Here is a 21,749-nt window from a genome sequence, read left to right as displayed (position 1 = left end):
TCGCTGCGTTTTGTCATTGAAACCCAAATGCCGTGCCATCACTATGCCAAGTAGTGCTGCGTTCAGAGACCCATCAAAGCGAAAGGAACCTTAACAGTGGCCAAACCCAATTCCACTCACAGCCGGAGATGGCCAAAGTGAGACAAAAGGCGGCCAAACCTTTTTGCCGTACTGCACGTTTCTTTCGTCAGTGACTTATTCCGCCGTCTCCTTTAACTGTTGGAGTCATCAATTAACTGGCAGGGGGTAACACCTCCCATCACCCTTTCCTCTTTTCTTCACCGAGCTTATTCGGGGGCGGCCGCCAATTCCTGGCTGATGGCTTTGAGAGGAGAGCGGTAGTGATTTACTCTAGTACAGTAGCATGTTTGTTTTGTTTTTTTCAGTCCCAGCAAGGTTGGTGTTTTTGATCCATTGCATATATCACAAATTGTTTGGAATGTCAGTAATTGAATGCGAGCATATGCGGAGGGCTAGGTTGAAGTGAATACCCACTGCGCTAATTTAAACCTAACACAAGCAAAATGGGGTAAGTGGCCTCCTGCGATATGGAGTCATTCTGTTGAACTGTTGAGTGATGGATATTGCCGCTGTCCCATAATAACCTTGCATCGCCACTTTGGAGCCAATAGGACTTTTCAACGTAATGAGACTCCCTGCGAGAGCGAGATTGCCCCATGTACTGTTGGAAGTAGGCAATCTAAGCAACTAATGTTTTTCATAAGTATTGCCATTGTCCACCCAAATTGTACTCTAAAACGCACCGCCTCGTCAGACCACACCTTCCTCATTCACCTTGTCTTTAGGAACAGACTACATCAAGTCTTTCGCTGCTACTTTGTACTTGTAAACCAAGATTGGATACTGGAACAGAATATTTTGAGTAGATGGCTGACAAGGTACATTTTCATCAACTTTGATCATATGGTAAGGTTTGTGAAAATGTCACTTTACTTTTAAAAAAAAAAAAAAAAAAAAAAAAAACACATCTTATTTTTTTTTGCCCTAGTAAATCCACCAGAAAGAGGTTGTCAGGAATTTTTTTGAATGTGCTGAGTATAACCAATTGCCTGCACATTCATCATCCTCCACATGGATCCAGCCTTGATCACTGAGCTGTATTGTGGGATGGAACAATGATTTGCAGGGCCGGACACAGCCAAAGTCGTATTCAGCACGCCTTTTCGTTCTTGTCAAACATCCGACATGGGGCCAAGACAAGGGTGATCATGATAGGCAGAAAAGGATTATCAAGGAGGATCGAAATTTTTATGATAATATTTAAAGTGTTTTGGAGTTCGCAAGACCTCATTTGCAGAATCCTAATAAGGATTTTCCTTAAAACCTTTCATGTGTGGAGCCATTAAAAAGAACACAAAGCAGAATCTTTTCTTTTTTTTATGGTTGGATGCATACTAAATGAACATGATCTACTTTTATACAGGACTGCTTTTACTTGTGACATTAACATGAATTCTTATTTTGATCGATACCACTACACATAAATGAATAATAAATATGTCTTATTAAAATGTACTTGCCAAATCCTATTCATCTAGAGTGAAAGCCAGTCGTGCTTATAAAGCACTGCGGGAAAACCCTATACTCAATATTCCCTAATACTATTAATGATAAAATACACGACCTTAAATTGTGAATGTGGAGTTCCAGTGGGTTCATGCAATTTCCGAGGTGCATTAAGACATACTCAAGTTAAAAGCACGACATCAGCCAATATGTTTTTGAGCAGTAACACCATTCCTCATATGTGAAAAAAAAATGATCCAAATATATGAGTTTTCTAAACATATATAAATCCCCGACTGTTTATCATCCACAAAAATCTGTCCTGTGACTAATGCTCCAGGATTTGCTAATGCTTTCGGTATCATGGGGGATTATGTGACCCGTCTGGATTCATATGATGTCATTGCGCCACGGGATTGTGATGCTATGTTGGGAAACGGTCGCAATAAAAAGAGGATGTATGAGAAATTACAAGAACCTCCACTTTTCTTAAGATAAAAGTCGGGAGCCAAGGTATTATTTATAACCATCATCTTGAAAGAGGCTAAAGAATGGCAAAGAATACGTGGTGTGGTGGTCAGTTACTTTAGGGTAAGCAGCTGAGATCTTTTCATCATTCGCGTCGGCCAGGTGCTCAAAGGGAGCCCGAGCAGAGTCGTCGTGCTGAAGACAGCAGGACAAGAAGGAGAGTCGAGGGATCGATCACTTGTTTCTCCAGGCAGGGAGGAACACCACAATGTTGGAAATAAACCACCGGCAGCCCTTACGCCTTGCTAATGGGTCTGTAGTGCCTTCTGACAAGAGATCCAGCGTACTAACCACTCGTCGACCCTGCTGCTGCTTCTATCATAAAAAGGATTCATACAAATTTGTATAAAATAGTCCTGTTCTTCTGGAGATGGCACATACAGACCAGCTTTTGACTGACTGAGATCTTGGGGTTTGATAAATAGATATCAGCCAACGTGGGAGAACACAAACCAGCAACAGATTCACAGAAGCAAGACTCCCCATCCATTATCTTTTTTATAAAGACAACTGAAGGTTTTGCGGCAAATACGTTCTGACTAAAAATCAGCAGCTTCTGGTGTTTAAAAATTATATCTTATAGTATAGTACCGTATTTTCCGCACTAAAAGGCACAACACATTATAAGGCGCACCTACAATAAATGACATTTTAAAACTTTTTTCCATATATAAGGCGCTACAGTAGAGGCTGGGGTTACGCTATACATCCATTAGATGGTGCTGCGCTAAAGGGAATGTCAACAAAACAGATAGGAACAGTCAGATAGGTCAGTCAAACTTTATTACTCGATTACAACCCAGTTTTGTGACAACCCAATTCACTACCAAAATTAATAAACAGCCGTTTTTATCATTTCTCTGGGGTAAAGTATTAGTATTAGCTAGCGATCCAAGATGGTGGGATCTTCTGTACATGCGCGTCACCGATCGTGCAGGGTCACCGACTTGACTCGGATTCCCTGGCATTTGACTCGGTCTTGTCTCGAACTCAGGCATTGGACCCTTGAAATAGATTTTTTCAACTCATCCAAGTCTTATTTCTGAAAATGAACGTCCTACTTCAGAAGAAACTTCAAATAAAATTTTTCTGATTATCAAAATAGACCAGCATTGACATTGGCCCCCTAGTGAGCATAATGAAATTTGTCTAACTTTGTGAGAATGAAAATAGTATTTTTCTGTCTTAAGGTTTACTCTTGATCTCAGACCTTGTGGACTCTGACTTAACTCAAACCTTGGTGACTTGAACTTGACTTTGCCTTTTGTGACTTGAACTTGAATCAACAAAGGTGGATTGACTTAAGTCATAAATAAAAGTCGAAAATGTTCTTAAACAACAACATACAAACGATGTTCTTCTCACTATATGAGCACAAGTTAATAAAATATGGAAATTTTGTGTTTGAAATTGTTCCTTTTTTTTTTTTTTTCCACCAGTATGTACGAGTAGTTTTGCCACCTAGCGTTTACTATAATGGCACTATCTTAAACTGGACAGCAAAGAGCTCTTTTTGCACAGGCAGAATGTCTCACACGCACGCACACACTTGGAAATGGTCATTTGGAAAGGGTTGCGCCATCCGAGTGCCAGAGCCAAAAGGTGATGCTCAGCAGCACAAATGAGGAAAAAAAAAAATCAATTCAGATGAATGGCTTGTGCCATTGCTACCTGCCAAACAGAACAAATTGAATTTGTCTTCCCCCCCCCGGTGGCTTGTTGGAGCTCTAAACAGCGTATCAGTGGCTCACCTTATCAAATATGTCAAAGCAAATGCTGTGAAGCCAGACTAAGCACAAAAAGCACAAGCCTCAAAGCTTTGTCCAATAAATCCAAACTCTTCTTGGATGTACATCTTATTTACTGTGCAAGTAATGATCTGAATCTTGATGATAGTTGCTATTTAGGATGTAAACAGATTATGAGCACGGTTATTGGGATGTTGCCTGAGCGGTCCAGTTGAGTCCAGGGTATATTATCTCACTAACTCTTAACCTTGAGATTTTAGTACGATTATAATGCAGTAAATCCCCAAAACACACTTACACCGATGGATGTTAGAATCTTCAATTAACGGAAAGTTTTTGGAATGCTCACCACGACATGACTCGAAGCAGAAAGTGCTAACAATTCATTACCTAACAGAAAGCGTAGCATGACCTCAGACTCCAGTTGGCCATTTTTCTATTCTTAAGCCCTTGTGTGCTCCTTTTGGTTTGTGGCAGTGCACTGAAATGACTCAAAAAAATGGCTTTAGGAACAGCGAAAATGGCTGTTATTTACCACGTCTAAGGAGAAATCCATCGCAAGAGGCAAGAAAATGAAATCTGCTGTGAAATAATTCTCCTCAATCATATATTCATAAATATTCATAGACGTATGAACGTGGTGAGACATCAAAGTGGCATTGCTCAAGGTCAATGTAATAGAGATGTAGTTTGTGACAAAGAGACAACATCTGAATACCTTTCTACTTGATAAGATGTCATCATGCTATGTTACATCGAACAACATTCAACAATATAACAAAAACATCAAGAAGCTGTTTGTGAGGAATTGAAACCCAAACTAGAGCAGGTTGCATTATCTATAAATAAACACCGCGCACGGCACGCATTCAATATCTCGACTTACTTTAGGAAACTGCTTGACTGGTATCAAAACTTTCTGGCCCAGTTTCATGTTCTTGTTGATGACGACGTCGATGAACTTCTCTTCCTCCTTGCCTTCGTCCTTCTGAATCTTGTCAATTTCTGAAAAAACAGCAAATGAAGTCTTCTTTATTTTGATTGTTGGCAAAAACTTTTTTTCTTTTTCCAAATAGGAATATTACGATCACGTTATTATGCTGCCGATTCCAATCCAGATCATCCATGAATGAGATCAGCTGATACCGATTCTGATACAGATCACATGGATTATGTGCATATTTTTCAATTTAGCGATTAATCTGTCAATTATTTTTATGATTAATTGATGAATCAAAAAAAAAAAAAATCCATTCAATCCAAATATCCTTTATATTATTATACAAAATCAGGACATTATTTCAAATTGACAGTACAGAAAATGCACAAACAGAATGATTCAGTTACAGGTTTGATCTGTAACGTGCAGTATACATATTGCATAGAGTAGACCTATTATTGGCTGGCGATCATCTACGCACAGGTATTTTGACAAATATTGACAGTCTTTTTGTGGAAAAAATTGACAGCCGATAAGAGATCAATTGAGAACTGTGTTAACTTAAAAGAAGTATTTCTTCAAATTATTAAAAGAAAAAAAATGATAGGTTTGGTGATGGGCAATGACAGGCATTGATCAACATGTCCTTTTCCACGAAAAACGGCCGATCGATCAGAACACCACTTTCAAATAATAAACCGCCTCTTATTCCTCAACTAAAAAAAAAATGTAAACAAAAAACTCTTGCGTGCACTTTACAGCTGGGTACAGTTACGACTGAGTATATTAAAGTTCAACAGACAGACATTTTTAATACTAAATTGTTCAATATGTGCTGCTGTTTTGGTTGGCAATGTAGTCCAGTTTTTTTTCACAATGGCCTTCTGAGAGAGAATTTACACAACTTTTTTGCTGCCGATTTGTTGCCCATCATGCCCCTTTTTGTTGAAAGCAGTTGTCGCTGTTCCATTGAATTATCCTGAATGAAAGAATCCAATTATCTCAATGGAGCAACCCGCATCACCCACGTGAATGCGCACTTCAGACACGACATGTCCAGCTTTGCCAAGTTCTGACAGGAAGGCAGAACATTTAATATGGACTAATTTCTGTGCCATCTTTAATTATTTAATGTACATATTGCCATTTGCACTTTATGATGTACCAATTGGTAGAATGAAATTATTCTCTACCTTTACTTATTACTTATATGCAATATGATATGGATAAAATTTTCAGACATAACTCCACTCCATAAAATATAATTAAAATGCAAAACAAATGTTAAATAGCAAGATTATTCTTCAATGCTATTCTTAGTCATTGACATTTAAATTCAGCATTTCACACAACGTGAAGATGAAGCAAAATAAGCACCTGTGAAACAATCTTCGCTTCATCTTGTAGTTCTTGAAAGGTCATAGAAAACATTTAAAAAAAAAAAAAAAAACTTTCTCTCTAATAACTTTTCGTCCATTTAAAACAAAGTGCTGCTCGATCAGTAAGAATCACTTTGTAAGGGAGCTCAGGCTGAAAATAAAAAGATCATCAACATTCAATTTGGGTCCCTTCAGTGCCACTCATGCATGTGTTGGTACTCTAAACTTCATTTCCTTTTCATTTGAGCTGATATCAATTTACTTGGGCAGACTTTTACAGTCTAGTCCCTTTCATGTGCTCAGTGGAGGTGGACACTTGAACATGTACGTACTTACAAGCTACAGGAAAAAAAAAAAAAAAAAAAAAAAAAAAAAAAAAAAAAAAAAAAAAAAAAAAAAAGGTTGCCCCTGACACTTTTTCCTGTAGCCGCGGTAGACTTTGATGTATTTCGAGGCGTAACCTTGAGCACTTAATCAGATGGATAACAGCGGCCTTTCAGTGCTGGTAAAATGATTTTGCAGAAAGGGCAACTTGTGAATGCACAGAGGCAACAAGAAAAATAAATAAATAAATAAAACTCCTGGCAAGAGAAAGGGTGAGACGGAGGGCAAACTCCATCTCGGATTTGTTTCGTGTAACATAAAAATGATTTAGAAAAAAGATGAGGGCAGCCCAAGCCTTTAGTGTTTTTTTTTTATCATTATTATTACTTTTGGTGACTGCTTCATATGCGGCGAATGAGTTTTAGAAACACATTGAAAAGAAAAAAAAGACAAAAGTTTGTCACAAGATGAAATGTTAGAGGAATAAAGTCGGAAGAAATATTTCCTTGCCAGAGATTCCGACATGCTATGACTATTTGCATAAATAAATGTAGACAATAATACTTGCAATGTTTGCGCTGTGTCATAATGTTACACAAATGGTAGTAGAACGTTTTTCTTGCTAATTACATTATAGCCTATTGTAATTAGGGATGCATGATAATATCGGTGGCCGATAATTATCGGCAATTAGACCAATTTGACGTCAAACAGATAAAGAAATCTTCCGATAATTATCGGCAATTTGATTTCATACAGATAAATCAGCCAATAAATAAATCCAGCAATAATTATAGACATGCCACGTTGGTCCATCTGTTGTGGTTGTGGCTCATATCAAAAAAAACAAAATAAAATTGCCATTTCATGCAGTTTCTGTGAAAACGTTGATATTGGGTTTTATAGGTCAAAAATGATCTGTGATTGTTTTTTTTTTGTTTTTTTTTGGGGGGGGGGGGATACATTGTATGCATCAAAAATACTTGTGCATTGAACTTTCTAACAGGAATATGTGCTTAAAGGGAAGATTATAAAAATAAATAGGTGCAAAGTGTAAGATAGGACTCTAATCATTAAAAGTCCAGATTAATTGGTCAAAATCTGTGCAACATAATCTTTTTCTCTTGACTTGTCAGAGAATGATGAAATCAAACGTTTTACTCGTAGACAGATGAACTACACACACACACACACACACACACACACACACACACACTTTTCAATTATGCTAAGGCAAAGATGTGCAAATTAGAATTAATAAAGGGGGCGTGTGATTTATCGATAAAGCTCCCACTGCATTAATATTGCAGGAAGTAATTAAAATTCTTTGATATGCTTTTCTTTTTCCTACCAAGGAAAAAGGATAATTGAGCTATCAGGGATATAGAGATCTCTTTGAGCCCTCGTTTATCCTGAGGGTGGAGCGAACGCACGCATTCTGAAGGAGGAAAAAAAAAAAAAAAAACGAAAAAAAAACACAACAACATTAATATTAATGCATCACCTAGCAAAATTCCGAGAGAGAGATTCCTTCCTCAGCGAGGTGTTGCTCTCAAAACACTCGTTCTGTGATGTGCCGCTGCTGAGATTGTTAGCGAGATTGTTTCAGCTTCAATTTGGCCCACTTTTTGCTCTCTTCGAAGAAGAAGATTTGACTTATTAAGGAGGACGTCGCATTTCGCATCAGAATTGACCTCCGACTCAGCCGGCCAGCAGGTGCGATATACAAACAAAACGCAGCTCGGGATTAGATGTCAGCCGGTGGGCGCCAACAAACCGCTCGCTCTTCGACTGGGTGCTGGGTCGTTTAAAAAGTGAGCTGCGTACCACCTCGCCGTCACTCATTCACTGCCAGTCATTATAGAAAATTTTTACATTTCCAATACTCACGTGATATTCCATTCAATAAATTATATATAAACCGAATCTACCAAATAACAGAATAGACTCCCTACTTTTTGTCCCGTCCCGTTCTTTTATAATTGACAGCAGAAAAATGTAGGTTTGCCAAAATACAGCCATTTCTCCCATGGACTCTGAAACTGTGTTTATTTCCTATAAAATGGGGCTATGATGTCATCTACCGGTGGTTGGGCATCAGTAAAGTTGTTTCCAAGTTTGATATTTACAGTGGAGCATGCTCAGATTCGCCCCCATTTAGCACCGCTCTAAAAAATACAATTGACAAGTATACTTGTCAAAGGCAGTGAATGAGTTAACAGCTGTTGAGAAGGAGGGAGATCCAAACGCCGACGCCAACATAATGCGCCGGTTGTGCTGTATTTTTTTTAGGAGACTCTCCCACGACTGCAAATGTGCTTGGAAAAGCACAACAAAAACCCTCAATGAATCAACCTCTTGAAATGCTGAGTGGTGATAATACGCTTAATAAAAGGCTATGAAATTTTCTCCACATGGACGGATGAATAGATTGAAATGCAACGGAATCTCTGAAGTCAAAAGGGTCTCAAACTCGAGTTACAACCACAGTCAGTGGAAAAAGAGAAATGACATTATGAGAAGAAAGTACATTTTAAAACAAACTAAAAAAATGTGCTCTAAATTGTAGGGATGTAACGATAACAGCAATATCGTGATATGGCAATATTAAAACTGCCACAATATATCGTCGGCATCATGTCACGATATTAAAAGCAGCACATCTTCTAAAAAAAATAAAATAAAAAAAGGTTGACTTCCATTTGTGCAGTTCTAGCACCCTCTGGTGGCTAGTTTAGTGCAGTTTAATTTTCACAAGGCATGTTTTGGCCCTTCGATGTTTAAAATCCACGCTAATGGTAAGATGAATAATATGCTTGTGAAGCAAGTCAATATGTGGAGGAACTCGCGTATTATCAAGTAAGTGCCTCAATATTAAGTGTTATTAGAAATTGTAGGTTGTTTATATGCATCACTGTCATGTACAAAAGCACAATATTGTTTTTTGTTTTTTTAGTATGAGCTAACTTTTTTACAATATTTTGACCTTTTTTTTGTATTGCCAACATCCCCACAATATCGTGATAATTATCGTATCGCGGCCTACATATCATAATATATCGTGATGTTTGGATCTCGTTACATCCCTATTGAATTGATAAATGAATTTCTCCCCAGAATCCACTTATTAATTTGCCTGCTATTTTGCTTTTCAAAGTGAAATGTTCTCCGCTTTAATGTGGCTGCAGCCAGTCAGTGTAAAGGGGAACCCCTAATTGTAATGCGACATAAACATGCTAGCTGTGTCAACCTTTGATTAGCTGAGCAATTAGCATGGTTTCTCCATCTATTCTCATTATTCCTTCATGAGTATGCAGGCGTAATGTAGGCAATGATTACTGACTCCGCAACATGTTTAGGCGCAGTAGTAGCCACTTGTTGCTAGGTAGGTACAACATGCTAATTTTACGTCGCAATTTGCGAAGCGAAACCGCTTATTTTGAGAAAAAAAAAAAAAAAAAAAAAACGTCAATAAAGGGCGAAAAGTGAAAATATATACATAATTTGCTCATTATACATGGAAAAGAAAAACAGTTTTGTTTTGTGTGCGTGTTTTAATTATTGAATAAACATTTTAAAATGTTTTTTTAAAAATAGGATATAGACATAAAATCTGCAACTCGGTCAATTTGTGGGTACACTGAATTTTTTCCAATAAGAACTTGAGATGTCTTTATTTTATTTTAAAGACCAGTAAAGTGAATTTAGAAATGCGTTTCATTAGATTAAAATTATAGGTGTGGTTGTGTGGGTGGGTGGTTGTTCGTCTCTGTCTGTGCCCTGCAATTGCCTGGCAACCCGTTCAGGTTGTACGCCGCCTACTGCCCGAAGCCAGCTTGGATAGGCTCCAGCACCCCCGCGACCCTTGTGAGCAAAAGTGGTTATGAAGAAAGACATATTAAAATTATGATTAAAAAAATATTTTTTTTTTTTAAAAAACAAGGACTGAGAACGATGCAGTACTCATTAACATCAGTGCAGAAGTATACATTCAAATAAACTACAAGTCATATTTGTGAGGAAAATGTTCACAGCCAACCAATATGAGTCGATATGCAAACTACAAAAAAAAAATATATATATTCTTCAAGGCAACTGTGACATTAGTTTGGGTATTGAATGAAATGAATGAATCAAATTGAAACTGAATGACAAAAATAGAAGTGTGAATGAACGCGTAACAAGCGTCGGGAGACATGTAGTGCCCATACAACCTGCATTGTTGTTCAATGTAGCGGAACTGACTGGCGCTTTACAATTAGTTGCACATTAAAGTGTTTGGTAGCATATGTTTAGTGCATTACCGGCTCAAGCTACAGCATGGTGTTTATCCAACAGTGGTATTTATCTACGTGCCATATCTTCTGGCGATGTCTGCCTCGCGCAAAACCTTTCAGCGGCAATAAAGACATGCTGACAGGAGCTGGAGCAGCATTAATGATCTCTTTGGTCTAGCATAATCAGAAAAAATGTTTGACATTTCAATTAAGCAACACAGCGTGTTGGTTTTTTCTTGCACAGCCTTTGACGCTCAACCGCCGTTACATATGTTACCTCCCGGCCATGTTGCGTTCACTTCGAATTACGCGGCGTGACAAAAGTGACATGTTATTCTGTTGTTGCCGGTCTGCTTTATCAATTGCAACGCGCATCTGCGGAGAAATAATTGAGTCGAACGTAGGAATTCGGCGAGTTGCACCCTCTGCGCCGGCAAACGTCTCGGGCAGTAAAAAGTCTCAAATGAAACGCGGCGCGGAGTTTATGTTACTCTTTAGTGCATCTGATGCCGACAGACTCATTACTTTGTTTTGCAATGGAGCAGAAATGTCACATTTATTATTCATTTGCAGAAAGATATACCTTAGCACTTAGCTCGAGGGGAAAAACACACATGCACACATGCTCTCTGGGCTAGCATAGCATATGTTTTGAATATTATGATCTAGTGGGCATAGTACATTGGGTTTTGTGTAGACCATTTTAGATTTGAGACAAGTGATGGACATAACACTGGGGAACAAAATTGTTGAGTTTTTAACTACTTTTTAGGTACAGAATCCAAAACTGATCAGTTTTTCTCTATCACATCAAGGTTTGAGCTATAGGATCTTTTTTTCCCCCCCTCAAACTATGAAATAAATGTTTATGTATGTTGATAAAACACTAGGATGGAATAGTAACAAGCTTTGAAAACTTAAAAAAAGAAAAAGTCTCAATCACTTCTTACTACAGTCTTTCTACAGTTAATCAGTGCAATTTACTTATCTGAAGGGAGAAAAACAACTTTATGTGCTAGAAAAAAAAAAAAAAACTAATTGCAATTTCGGAATCGGCATGTCAATTTTATTTTTAATAAGCATAAACTCAACATAATTTTTTATATATATATTTTTTCAAAATTGTTCCCCACTGCAATAACTTGACATGACACTGCAGGACTTGGCTTCAACCAGCAGAGGCACTGTTTGGCACTTGAACTTATTACAATACAAAAAAAATAAAAATCTGTCGCACCTACATTTTGACTCTCTCTCACAGTCAAGACAAAGTTTGCTTGCTTATTTGTCAGCAAGTCAAGTATTCCATAAAACTAGAGAATCAAATCGTGTTTATTTGAAGAGAAAAAAAAAAAAAAAAAAAAAAAAAAGATAAAACCATTTAATTCTGTTTAACTTACGCTAACATCTGCTGGAAATTACCATAAAATCTTATTTTAATACATTGAAGTTGCACAACTCTAAATTCAAACTTTACTGTATGCTGTAAATAAATATATAAATAAATAAATAAAAGTGATCGTTTAAAAATATGCAAATGCTGAACCACCATAACGCAGCAGAACACTGTATGGCATATTTCAATTTTCAAAGAAGGGAAACTAATGTATGCACAGTTTGCGAGTAAAGCAAATGTTTTAAAAGCAGTGAGGTCATACATAAGTTCATTATGGAGAGATTACAGGAAAGGCAAGCTGTAATAACCTCATTAATGCTACACTCAACTGTATTTGCATAAGACGATGCTTCCCCGTGTCTCCATAAATTAGGACAAACGAGCGTTCATGTTTCTGCCGTTTGTTGGGATAGCGTGCGCCAAGACTCGCGGGCAGTATGGTCAGTGCCAGACACGGTTTGCCTCGCGCACATCTCAAGAGTGCCACCAGTGCGACCACACACATTTAGTGCAAATCACAGATTCGAGGCCGTGACCCTCGAAAGCGAAAATGCTACCAAAAATGAAACTCCTTAGCTCACTCCTGTACCGAAATCTTAATTTCACTCCAACTCCTCCAATGCCTCGACAAGGTCAGGCTGGCAGCAGGAATTCGTCTCGCCCCCCTAATCTGGAGATTACATTCTGAGCGGTGGGGGAGGCCCCTCCCTCTCTGCCTTCGCTTGTGTCGCCTCAGTCTCTCTCTGCGAGCCCTGCCAGACTGGCTCTCGACTGCGAGGTAACGAGCCAAGACCCGCTTACAGTGTCGAGATAATGTCCGCGGATTAAGACGGAGAGCCCCTTGAGTGGCGCCTCCTTCATTTCAGAATGCGGCCTGTGAAGTGTCAGGGATACTTCCAGCTAGTAACAGACACCATTCTCAGTCTTCTAAATAGCGTATGGGAATATAAAACCTATGGTCCTGAAGGCCTCTAAACACCAATCTGACATTAGCCAATACGACCTAATCTAACTTAGTCTAACAGTTGTAAAAATGAGGAAAATACACACAGCGACAAATCACGGTGCTAACTACTATATATGGAACCGGAAAGTAGAGGTGGGCACTTCCATCGATCGACAATTCCCGTCAATGAAAATGTGCACCTGTTAGCGAGTGCTTTATGTTGCAAAACCTTGGAAACGTACACTATCCTTCCTTCCTTTAGTCCTTCCTCTGGTTTCTTCACGTCTCTCTAATCCTGTTGGAATTCAGATGTATCTGGGGTTGGTGAATGATTCTATATTTGTAACTGTGGTTGGAGGGTGATGCCCGGTTGGTGTTGGATTTCACTTTGCTTCATCTTTCCTTCCTTTGATCCTTCCTCCAGTCTCATCGGTTCTGTCGAGTGTTGTTCCGATACCAATATCTGGAGAGGCCCCGATACTGCATTAGTGGTATCTAACCTGGCAATAGCCAGATTGATATTCACTCAAGGGAGTTCTCCGCAATAGCCAACTGGTACCGCTACACGGTAATTTGTTTGTGAAAAGGTGGGACATTCTGTACAATGATTCGAGCTGATTGGACAATGTGTCATTCTGCACATTTGTTTTCATCAATCACGGCCACGGGTGAAAATTCCGTCTTCGTTCTTGCCGAAGGGGGGGACAAGCACGAACATCTTACCAGCTAGAGATGCGCGAAGCACCTCTCACTGTTCAACATTCAACAAAGAAACGGTGAATAATTCTGCTAGAACAGAATTAATTGCAGCATCCATTCGCCCATGTTAGGTTTGTTTGTTAGCTCTGGAGTCGGCGCTGGCTTCCTGGTTTCGTCACTGTTGCATATCCCACCCCCAAATACAATATCGCTCTGTGATTGGTGGAATCAACGGTCTCGGTACAAGATGATTCTCCGGAGTTTGTGTACCACAAATACCGCAGGAATTCATTTTGCCAGAGCAAGGTTAATCGGCATCGGCAAGTACAAGCAAGTAACATGCCGATACCATTAGTTGTGACATTAATGGTGTCTTTGGATGCAGCGTCTTGTGTCTTGCTTGTGCACGACATTCACTGATGTGTGACGTGTTCACTACATGCGGAGCCAAGACATCCTATTGGCCCTTGAATGCTCTGAACCAGTGCCAGGGCAGCTTTTTCATGTTAGAAAACAGACAAGATGTCGGTACGGTATGGGAATTGTTATCAGGAGCCAAAAAATGGTATCGGAACAACACTAGTTCTGACGTCATGACGATGCGTTTTACACCCAACAGAGGCTGCATCCCGACGCCCAGCCACTTTCCGACAACATCAGATCGGTGTATAGAGGGCTTTAGCCACAGTGGTAAAGACAAGTTTTAGAGCTCACTGAGATGCTCTTGTGCACACGTTTCCATGTTAGCAACATTTCTACTTCTCTTTCAAGAATGCCAGAATGGCTCGAGGCTTCCCGCTCCTATGTGACATCACGTTATTTGATCATCATTTCGATAGTTGCAGGGTGAATTCATTTGGCACCCGTTCACTTAAAGACACACTCTGGCGAACGGGATTATCCAAAGTGTTCTCGACCTGCCAAAATTCTCACGCCTCATCCACCAAATCACGAGAAGCAGCGGAGGATCATGGGATGAAGGTTTGCAGCAAGTGTGCCTCCCCTCGAGGTGTAAAAGTAAAAAGTTACATTGCCAGGAATCTTAGACGTTTCGGTAAATTATCAAGATCACCGTGTCGAACACACCTAACCGTCTTATCCCGAATGCTACTTGCTGTTTAGTACATGCAAGTCTACTTGGAATCAAGGAAAAAAAAGAAACACTGAAAACTACAGTTTGAAATTCTGAATGTCAAAGTAAATTGTTCCTCAGGCCTCATAAATAGGTTAATATTATTCCATCAGTCCTGAACCGTACACAGAATCATTAAATATTCAGTTTAAAGACATAAGAAATGAGCAAACAGTCCCCTGAAAATCTACAAATGAGACATTTTAGATTTCAGAAACAGCAGTCAGCTTCTTCTCCATGCTTGTTGCCAGTGTTTTCCGCTTGTATTTTTGTGACAACTTGTAACTTGAAAAACTCGGGTGTTGGGCAACTCGTGAGTAGGGATGTAACAATAACGGTAACATCGTGATATTAAAAATGGCTCGATATTGTCACGTGACGATATTCAAATCAGCACATTTCATAAAAAGTCCAAGTTCAAGCCCCCTTTCGTGGCACAGTTAAATTTTAATGGGGCATGTTTTGGCCACCTACCACTTTTTAACACATTTGAGTTCTTCCACAAATTAACTTGATTCACAGTGTGTGCATGCAATAGCAAGTTAAGTGCCTCAGTATTAAATGTTATTAGTGATTGTAGGTCGTTTATGTACATTGAGGTTTAACATTACCTGTACAAACAGCAATCTGGTTTAATAATCAGTAAAAAAAACAAAAAACGATGCTCATTAGACTAAAATTCCTCGAGTTGGGGAGGAAAATATGATCAAAGTATCTTTTAAACGGTACCCAAAAGAACCCTGCAATTTTAGGTCAGAAGTAAGTCGAAATGAAAATGTGTCTTACTTAAATGTAGGTCAGCAATCACAGATTGTTTGAAGAAGCAAAATCTGTGCAAAGTTTGCATTTCATACCTTATTTGGAACTATGTATGTAGGTCTCCAAGTCACTTGAGTGCACTTACCTGAAAAAATACTGTTCTCACTGTAGAACCAACAAAGAAGTGCCTGCAGTCTATTATGAAACAATTATGCTTATTATTTAAAAAAAAAAAGAAACCTACACGGTGACCTGCAGTACACCTAATGAGCAAAGGCAGAGCTATACTGCACAAGCGGCCTGTGGTGACCAATCACTGTCTCAGTTAAGCACAGCACCGGCAAGCCTCGGCTGCTTTGTCTTCATTAGGCTATCAGCGCACCACTGTGTACAACAAAACAGCAAGGCCAGAAGATGCTAAAAGTTCTGGCTGGGCGAAAAAGCAGGCTTTAGAAAGACGAAAGCCCCAAAGATAAATCAACATTTTAATAATAAATCATCCAAACTGGCTTCTTCTTCTTCTTTTGGAAAGAACCGCAGTAAGGCCACCACATCCCACAATTAAGAGGCGCTGATGTTTATGCTTTCAGTATCCTTTCCCCTTAATGAAGTTACCCATAAAAACGTCGTTAGGCTGTGAGAAGGGGGCGGGTCAGAGAGGGGGGGTGGGTGGGGATCCGAGGATAAAACTGTGAGGCTTAATGAACATCATTATCTCGACCTCATCGTAGGCAGTTTTATCAAGATACACGCTGAAATCATCATAATGAGCAGTAACTCCTTCACTTTCAAAGTCAAGCTCACAGTTCGACGACCCACTGAGGATTAAATGCTTAAACCAGTCGAAAATGTCAGATGGTTAATATCCATCAATCTATGTCCTATTCTGCTTTTCATGACTTTAGACACAGCACATCCTGGATTGGTTGTCAGCCAATCAAAAGGGAACATATCGAGACAGAGAACCTTTCACGCGCACTCACACCATCACCGAGTGGGAATTGAACCAATGCTGCCTGCAGGGATGCAAGTCGGACGAAGCAGTACACAATCAGTGACCTGATGATCTTCCGACTTGTCCCAACACCAATCAAACAAAGAAATAAGAAGCGAATGAATGAAGAAGACACTGACAGCGAGGATGATGACATGACTTAGACCGAGAACAAGAAGAAGACAGAAGAAGAATTTACGCTGGACGCTATGAAACGTGGCGGAAGGCAACAGAACTCGCAAAGAGGACTATGGCAAGAGAAGCATGGACATATTTTGAATTTTAGAAGAATGTAGATGGAAAATAATTGAAGAAAACTAGTATGCTGAGAAAGCAGCTAATTTTTGGTTGTTACAATTTGCAATGTGCAAGAAGTTGATAGGGTTGATATTTTTTTTTTATTCAAAATAAAACTTGCTTTAACTGTAATTCTTTTAGCAATATTGTGACCCTACCAATTATGAACATCGGCCAAAAATAAATCAGCAAAATGGCTGATGTTTGCCAATTGTTTTTACTTGTATGTACGCAAACAATTTACAGCAGTTGCACGCAAGTACCAATTGATTCATTATTTATTACACATCTATATAACAAGCGTATATTCTAAAAAATATATACACAATGAAATTTGTTGATAAGGTCATTCAATGGACCCATCGGTCAAAACAAAGCAAAGTAAATCTTAATTTTCACAAGCAATGCTTGGGTGAACAATGTAAATTGTGCATGGAATTGACTCGGATGTCATTATTTTACACACAATCGAAAGTCAATTTGTTTAAAAAAAAAAGAAAAAGAAAAAAGAAAAAGATAATGAAATAAAAACCTAGTGCAAGATAAATCAAACAAAAATGTGTTAAATATGACATATGACAATGTTGCTATAATTTCATAAATGCATTGCACCACACAATGCATTCTGGGAAATAAAAATCAGTTATTTTTTTTAAATATATTTAGTTTCCCTAGGTGTGATTGTTAATGGTTGTTTGTGTGGGCCCTGGATTGGCTGGCAAGGGTGTACTCCGCCTATACTGCCCAATGCTAGCTGGGATAGGCTCCAGCACCCCTGCGATCCTTGTGAGGATTCAGAGGTTAAGAAAACAGATGGATATTAACAGTTGACACCTGGCAGTCCGCAAATAGCAAAAATTCCATCTATAATTGACACCCGTTGTGGGAGTGAGAAAGGAATATGTGTTGTTTTAATTAATCGGTAATTGATATTTTTGACTGCCAAAAATCAGTATCGGCTCCAAAAATATCCATATAGCTCCGGGCCCTTGTGATAACATTGATAAGCATGAAAATGTTGGTGACGATAATGTCGAAATGAAATGCTCAAACCATTTCATCTCCATGACCGGCAGCGTTTTGTCTCATTCCCAGCGTTTTCCTTCACAGCTTCTCCTCTCCTGAGACTAAAAGCAGCTCAGACAAGTCCTGTTCCTAACTGTGCCAAATCAATTACGTCGTCGCTCTTGCGTGCTAGAGAGCTGCAAATCCGAGAATGGGGGGGAAAAAAAAAAAAAAAAAAAAGATCAATATTGCAAATGAATTAGGGTACTTTGATGTTCTCCACTGGTGGGATCTTAAGTCAGGCAAGCTCTAGGAGGGCTCGACACAAACTCTGGATTGGCTTTACAAAACAGGACCATTTGTTTACTATGTTTTATTGACAGCTGGGTCATGTCAAGCATCCAGCTGCCCATCCTTTTTATTGTTTTTTTTATACACTGACCACAAAAAACAAAAAACAAAACAAAAACGCACAAGACACCGCTCACAGGTTGTGTATTGATTACGTTTTTTTTCTGGATCACTGGCTTGGAAGTCATCAATGTGTCAATGAACACATTCGTGCAGATTCATCAAATTAGTGTGAAAATACACCCTCGTTTCTTCTTGCTGTATCTGGAGTTAGAGAATTAGACAGGACTTGCATGCATGGATGGGAAAAACTTTCTTAATGGGGAAGACTGAGAAAACAAGTTGGTTTTAAAAAGTGTGTTCTTTGCAAAGCTACACAAGTATTGAGGCAGAAATTAGGATAATAGGTCCCAAAGTTGATTCCAACTGCTGCTGCACAGCAGTGGCTCATTGGGAAAAAATACAGTAAAAACAAACTCTGGCAAATGCGGTAATAACTCATTTTGAGCGAGTACTTAGTGGGAGTGGAGATGGTTCACATATGTGTCAAATTTCAGATAAGGCAAACCAATTACAGGTTAATATTTGTTTTATGCTGTGTACAAGTTTTTCGAGGTGCAAGTTGTCATGTGGCTAATTAGCGAAATGATGTTAGCCGTGAACTCAGCACAACTTTGGAAGAATTCTCGCTCTTAAAAAAAAAAAAAAAAGGCTGAAAAATTATAAATATAAAAATTTCAGTGGAGTATTGCAGTTAAACCATTGCTCCATGGGTTTTTGCATAGCCCGGCATCTTTCCGTACGAGTTCCGACTCGATTCTCTTGAGGGCATTCTTTTCCATCTAAGTCCAAATCTGTTACTCACGCTGGCCAGTTTCTGGGCCGTAAGCATTCCAACGCTTACGTGCCATGGGACATACAGACGCCAGGTCATGATGGCCTTTCTGAGGAGTACTGGTGTGTCCTCGGGTGAACTTAGCAGCCACAAGACAGATGATCGTTTGCATGATTAGGAAATAAACGTGTTGGATGGCACGTCACACAGATCTGCGAAAATAATGGACATGCAATTTGACTGCTTGGTGATGAAGTGCTGCTTCGTTGGGTGAAAATACAATTGTTGCTTTTACTTTAATCGCAATCCTTAGGTTATTTTGATGAAAGTAAGTCAAACACATAAGGTGTTTCTTAAAGTTAATTTTGTTATGTTATTACTGTCAAGACCATATAAAATAAGATCTTGATTAAGATGCTTTTAAAATTGTAGCCACATGCTTAAAGTGGTCTTCTGTTCATAGAGCTGTGACAGGTTTTACACTTATAAGCAAGGACTTAATGGGTCTCACTGGCCACTAAGAAGGCAGCGGGGACTTGGCGCTATCTTCGGACAGCCGCACAGATGATGTGCTTCCAATTGAGGGGGTAAGTGAAGATCTAAAACTTAGCCCTTAGTCAATTGTATAATGGAACGTTTGAGAATATTATGATGATTTCTTGTAAGCCATTCCACAAATCCAGAGTTTGTCTAAAAGTCATCATAGTGGGTAAATCTCTTGAGGGCCTTTTAGGATGATCAAATTAATTTACACCATTTGGAACAACACAGTTCAGTGAGCCTAGTATTCCTTGGTGAGGTATAGAAATTACCTGAAAGTGATATCCTTGTAAAGAGCACAAAATAATACACTTAAGCTCTTGTTTCAAGACTCACATATTGAAAACGTTGACCGTTTTCATTCGCTTTTCACTTCACCTTGTTATAAAGAGATGCACGTGCTAATTAGAATATGTGAGAAACGCTACCTGTGAAGTGCCGATGCGAGCTGCGGGTTTCATCCGCAATGCATTATGGGGCTTCTGGGCACCCAATGAATCATTTGATCAAAAATGGAGAAACAAATCAGATGATGCTGTTACAAGTTTACAATATTTTGTCCGCAAATATGGAACATTGATGATTGTGTTTAAACAAGCACATTTGACTTGCATAAAAACACTTGGAAATGGTTTTATAGATGAAAAAAAAAAAAAAGGTGGAGATGACAGAAACTAAAAATATCCCAATGGATCAGCTCAAGGTTGCTTCACTGGCATTCCTATTATACATATCTTACATTCATTTGAAGATTTTAGAGACGAGCCTGACTGGTTGATATTGTGTGTTAAATTGCATTGTTTGATTTTCTTCTTTTTTTTTCTGTGAGCATTATATTGCCCGCGTAGTAAAAATCAAACAAAGTGGCAGAAAATGCACATTCCACTGGGGACAAATCTGGTAGAAAAGGGATATTTCCCTAGCGGGATCTTTTCAAAACACTTTACTTGAAAATGTCAACAGTTAGCACTGAGATACGGCTTTTGTTCAACCACACACTCGCGCATGATTGCAATCCTACAGTACTTGACTTTGCACCAGCATACAACATGTTTGAAAGGAGAATAATGAATCAATTACAACCCATTCAAAATTAATGATGGGTGTAACTGTGTTTGAGAAAACAGTTTGTACATTTCAGGCATGAACAACCGTGAACCCACGACACAGTTGCTTTTTATCTATTTACAGCCTATCGTGTCATTTTTGGTTGTGGATACAGACCACACAAATCCATTATTTATACAACTAAATAAAGACTTTAAAATTTTATGAATTGATGGAGTTTAACTGCCTTAAAATGTATAAAGCCCACCACGAAATTCTACCAGTTAATATACAAACTAGCTTTATAAAAAGGGAAAGCGAGTATAAATTAAGAGGAACATACATTTTTCTAAACCTAAATACAGAACAAAACAAAAAGAATTATGTATTTCAACTCAAAGTGTCAGTCTATGGAACAATTTGGATTGTAAAACAAAACCTTTTCAATCTATTTGTATTTTTAAAAAATGTATAAAAGCATATTTAATGCATAAATATATATAGCAAAAGGACATGCAGTTGAATTATTTGGTAGTATTGTAACACAAAGCGTCTTGACCGCTTGCGGTCATTCATTTTGTGTTGATTCTTTTTTTGTGTGTGTTGATTAGGGGCAGACAAAACAAGTTTTACTTTCTGTTTTTGGAATGGAGAAACTCCACACAGGAAGGACGGAGCCATGAATCGAACCCGGAACCTCAAAACTGTGCAGGAGATATTAGTTATGTTTTGCAAATTAATAAATAATCAGGACGGATTCTATGTGAAGCTTTGAGAGGCGAGTTGAAGAAAAAAAAAAAAAAAAAAAAGATGTTGGAAGGGAGCGAGCAATAAGGTGGAGGGGCGGGGTTAGCAGGAGGCAGCTGGGGGGCGGACTTTGCTGAACGGGCAGCGGCCAGGCTGATGGATGACACCGTCTCCCTCCCGGGTAAATGGACACCGCCACCCCTCCCCTTTTTAACAATGCCTCAGCCTGCATCGTCATTGAAATGTCTCCGAGGATGGAGGCGAACACGCATCCGAGC

At 38.9% G+C, this 21,749-nt stretch overlaps 1 protein-coding gene across 4 annotated transcripts in view; it reads right to left on the bottom strand.

Moving 5' to 3' along the window:
• Positions 1–21,749, bottom strand: part of khdrbs3 (KH domain containing, RNA binding, signal transduction associated 3) — a 90,966-nt gene that overhangs the window by 42,821 nt on the left and 26,396 nt on the right. For all 4 annotated transcript variants that reach the window (XR_013280359.1, XR_013280360.1, XM_077507697.1 and 1 more), the window contains exon 2: positions 4,690–4,808. Coding sequence is in view for 2 of the 4 variants with exons in the window: in XM_077507697.1 (XP_077363823.1) it covers positions 4,690–4,808 (119 nt within the window). In the remaining 2 variants the exon portion in view is untranslated. The remainder of the gene's footprint in view (positions 1–4,689; positions 4,809–21,749) is intronic.

This window comes from Festucalex cinctus, chromosome 19, assembly GCF_051991245.1.
Source record: "Festucalex cinctus isolate MCC-2025b chromosome 19, RoL_Fcin_1.0, whole genome shotgun sequence".
Classification (NCBI taxonomy): Eukaryota; Metazoa; Chordata; class Actinopteri; order Syngnathiformes; family Syngnathidae; genus Festucalex; species Festucalex cinctus.
This window is presented reverse-complemented; position numbering and strand designations above follow the sequence as displayed.